The 3,733-nt window shown below is 53.1% G+C and overlaps 1 protein-coding gene across 1 annotated transcript; it reads right to left on the bottom strand.

The window, feature by feature from the left end:
- Positions 1-842: 842 nt before the first annotated feature.
- LOC142365103 (olfactory receptor 14J1-like) lies at positions 843-1,778 on the bottom strand. The gene has a single exon (XM_075445552.1). It carries the CDS (start codon positions 1,776-1,778, stop codon positions 843-845), a length of 936 nt encoding a protein of 311 aa, XP_075301667.1.
- Positions 1,779-3,733: the final 1,955 nt, after the last annotated feature.

Raw genomic sequence — 3,733 nt, 5'->3', positions numbered from 1 at the left:
AAAACGTGTGGATGTGGCACTTCAGGACGTGGTTTAGCAGGCATGGTGGTGTTGGGTTGACAGTTAGCCTTTACGATCTTAGAGGTCCTTTCCAGCCTTCATGATTCTATGATTCCATGATTCTGTGATTCAGTGATTCAATGATTGTATGATTCTATGATTCTATGATTCTATGCTGGCAGTCCCTGTGTACCAGTCCCTTTTCCGAGCACGAGGTTCCTGCCCTGAGGGTTCCCCAGGCAACTCCTGCTACACCAGTAAGAGAAAAGCCTGTCCAAACTGGTGCATGCAGAAATAGCTCTGTTCTTGTCCAGGGACGTCATTGTAGGCATTGCCCTGAGTTGGCAGTGCTGCCTGGAGGACAGTGGTTCCTGAAAGGCACAGGGACAAGGTCACAGGCTGATCCCTGTGGATCACCCATCATTTCCATTGGCAATGGGCACCCACACGTGAAGGATCCGCAGAGGCTCAGTCCCTAACACATCGCCTCATGGCCAACAGTGCTGAACCCGTGGAGAAGCAAAGCACAGCAATGCACTCATAGGGGCAATTACTTCAGCCTGTTGCTGACCTCAGCTTTGGAAGAAGAGCCCAGGATTCAGACACTGGTACTGAGAAAATTCTCTTTTATTACACAGATATAATACATGAGGCCAGCTGTACTGTCCTGTCAGAGCAAGGTACAAAGTCCTCCAGGTCAGACAGGCTGGGTTCCTGCCTCTGGAGAAGCTGAGTGGATGCAGACATTCCTGGACAAATCGGATTGTCACAGATAAAATGCTCAGTTCATAGGATGAATCAGAGAAGAATTAGAAAATCACTTCTAAAGAGACACGGGCAGCTTATTTCTGTAGAGGTATAAGTGATGGAATCATCTTCTTCACTGCGTCCCTGAGCTCCTGGTTCCTCATGCTGTAGATGAGGGGGTTTGCTGCTGGAGGCAAAACCGAGTACAGAAATGACACCACCAGATCCAGCGATGGGGAGGAAGTGGAAGGGGGCTTAAGGTAGGCAAACAAGCCAGTACTGATGAAGAGGGAGACCAAGATCAGGTGAGGGAGGCACGTGGAAAAGGCTTTGTGCCTTCCCTGCTCAGAGGGGATCCTCAGCACACACCTGAAGATGTGCACATAGGACACCACAATGAAAACAAAACACCCCAAACCTAAACAGGCACTTGCCACAAGAAGCCCAGCTTCCCCGAGACAGGAGTCTGGGCAGGAGAGCTTGAGGATCTGAGGGATTTCACAGAAGAACTGGTCCACAGCCTTGCCGTGGCAGAGTGGGAGTGAAAAGGTGTTGGCAGTGTGCAGGAGAGAACTGAGAAAAGCACTGCCCCAGGCAGCTGCTGCCATGTGGACACAAGCTCTGCTGCCCAGGAGGGTCCAATAGTGCAGGGGTTTGCAGATGGCAATGTAGCGGTCATAGGCCATGATGGTGAGGAGACAATACTCTGCTGTGAACAAGAAAAGGAAGAAAAACAACTGTACAGCACATCCCAAGTAGGAGATGGCCCTGGTGTCCCAGAAGGAATTGGCCATGGCTTTGGGGACGGTGGTGGAGATGCAGCCCAAGTCAAGGAGGGAGAGGTTGAGGAGGAAGAAGTACATGGGGGTGTGGAGGCGGTGGTCACAGGCTATGGCAGTGATGGTGAGGCCGTTGGCCAGGACGGCAGCCAGGTAGATGCCCAGGAAGAGCCAGAAGTGCAAGAGCTGCAGCTCCTGTGTGTCTGCGAATGCCAGGAGGAGGAACTGGGTGATGGAGCTGCTGTTGGACATTGGCTTCCACTCAGCAGAGAGCACTATCTGAAAAGAAATACACAGTGACAAGTTAGGGTAGAATTCTCTGAGATAAGTCAATACCCATTCTTCTAGACTCACCCCCTCTGCTACACACCACCCCCATGCCCTTTTCTAGCAGACCTTCCACCACCTGCGTGGCTGGAGCTCTGGTCTGTGCTGGCTGAGTGTGCCGTGATGAGCAGGGGTGCTGCCTGCTGGGTGCTGAGGAGTCAGCCCTGCTCTGCAGCACTGGGTTCATTGGGACATTGGGGTCAGGGGCCAGTCCTGGTGCTTTTGACTTTGTCAGACAGATCTGCTCCTAATGCAGAAGGGCTTCTCAGTGTCTGCTCTCCCAGTGCTAAGGAGTGGGGATGGCAAAAGGAATTTGGAGAGGGTTTTCTACTGTACTCAGGGAGAACAAAGCGAGTCCTAGCAGGAAAAGGATCGCCTGTGGCTTAGTGCACAATAAGGGAAGGAGGTTTCTCCCTCTGTCTTGTTCCCAGCTTCCCTGGACTTGCACCTTTCTAAGATCAAGGGCGAGTATACTCTCTTGTTACCCCTAAAAGGAAGCACACACTGCTAAAAGCAGAAAGATCTACTGGAGACAATTAAATGACTCACACTTCTTCAAAATCTCCATTCCCCACTTCTAGCCAAGGACTCACCTGGCTCATAGTGTCCCCTGGGATTTGCATGCCACTTGCATGGACACCCCAAGAAGACAGCCAAGGGTCCTAACCATGGCAGCTTATTAAAGGAGAGCCAGCTTATTCCCCAGCCTCCAGGACTGCATTGCCCAGAGCTTCACATGCTAGAGGAAAGCTGGCACACCTCACTGTTATGGACACATCTGCATAGGAGGACTCATAGTGTCCCTGTCCGACTCTGCAGCTGAAACTCCCATTCCCAGAGAGCCTGACAGCAATTCCAAGAGCATCTCAGCAAGGGTGAGAGAGGCACAGGTGGGCACTCAGGAAATCTTTCCCTTACCCAGCTCTGCACACCATCTCCCACCTCCCAGACATCAACAATGCAGGGCAGTCGCCCTCGGGCCCTGGTCAGTGGGAAATGGGCACATGGCAGGAGAGATGCACTTCATCTCTTCTTCTAGTTTGCTACACAAGGAGTCGATGAACTTCCTAGACTCAGTGGTCTAAGGGTATTGTTGGCTGGGAGAGAAGACAAGAGGTGTGTCGCTCAGGGAAGGAGTTTGCCCTGCAAGGAATGGCCAGGAGGTGCCCAGGGCTCCCCTGCAACAGGATTTCCATCAGCATTTCCCTCCCTCTCTCCCCATGATTCTGCTGCCTGGAGCTGTCCCTGCTGGGTCTTGTTTCTTTGGCCCCGTGCTTATTCCCTGCCCGTGCTCACAGACCCCATCCCAGTCCCCGTGGGCACAGCTCTGCCCTGCAGGGCTGAAAGAACAGGTCACACAAACCCTGGTGAAAATGGAAAGGTGATGCTGGTTTTATCTAGAGGGTGGTGGGGGGTAAAGGCACTTGCTGAGGTTCCTAGCAAACCTCAGTGTGATGGCTGAAGAGTCTCAGCCCCTGCTCTGACCTGCACAGATGGGTTCCCATTGCCACCAAGCTGAGCCAGAGAAAAGTGGAAGCGCAGATTCAGGAAAGCACAGACTCCAGCAGGAATCCCCTGCACTGAACGTACTCCTGAAAAGTCCCTTTGGAAATGACCTGGGCATGAGCTGGCTCTGTGAGCAGCCCTGACCCATGCAGCACCCTCTCCACAGCTGAAGGACCCTGCCATGACAGGGGTCAATTCTTCCACCCCCATCTTCTCCCCACAGCACCATATTGATCCCCCTGGGCAGGCTGAGTTCTGACCGTGGCAGGGAGGCAGAGTCCCTGCCCCAGCACACAGCCCCTGGGGTGCAGAGACCCTGCTCTGAAGGACAGCCCTGGGCACCCCAGTTTCACACCCACCTTCACAGCCCTGCA

This window comes from Opisthocomus hoazin, chromosome 31, assembly GCF_030867145.1.
Source record: "Opisthocomus hoazin isolate bOpiHoa1 chromosome 31, bOpiHoa1.hap1, whole genome shotgun sequence".
Taxonomy (NCBI): Eukaryota; Metazoa; Chordata; class Aves; order Opisthocomiformes; family Opisthocomidae; genus Opisthocomus; species Opisthocomus hoazin.
This window is presented reverse-complemented; position numbering and strand designations above follow the sequence as displayed.

Excerpts from the sequence above, each read along its gene's own strand:
- LOC142365103 (XM_075445552.1), bottom strand. The coding sequence starts at position 1,778 with ATGTCCAACAGCAGCTCCATCACCCAGTTCCTCCTCCTGGCATTCGCA.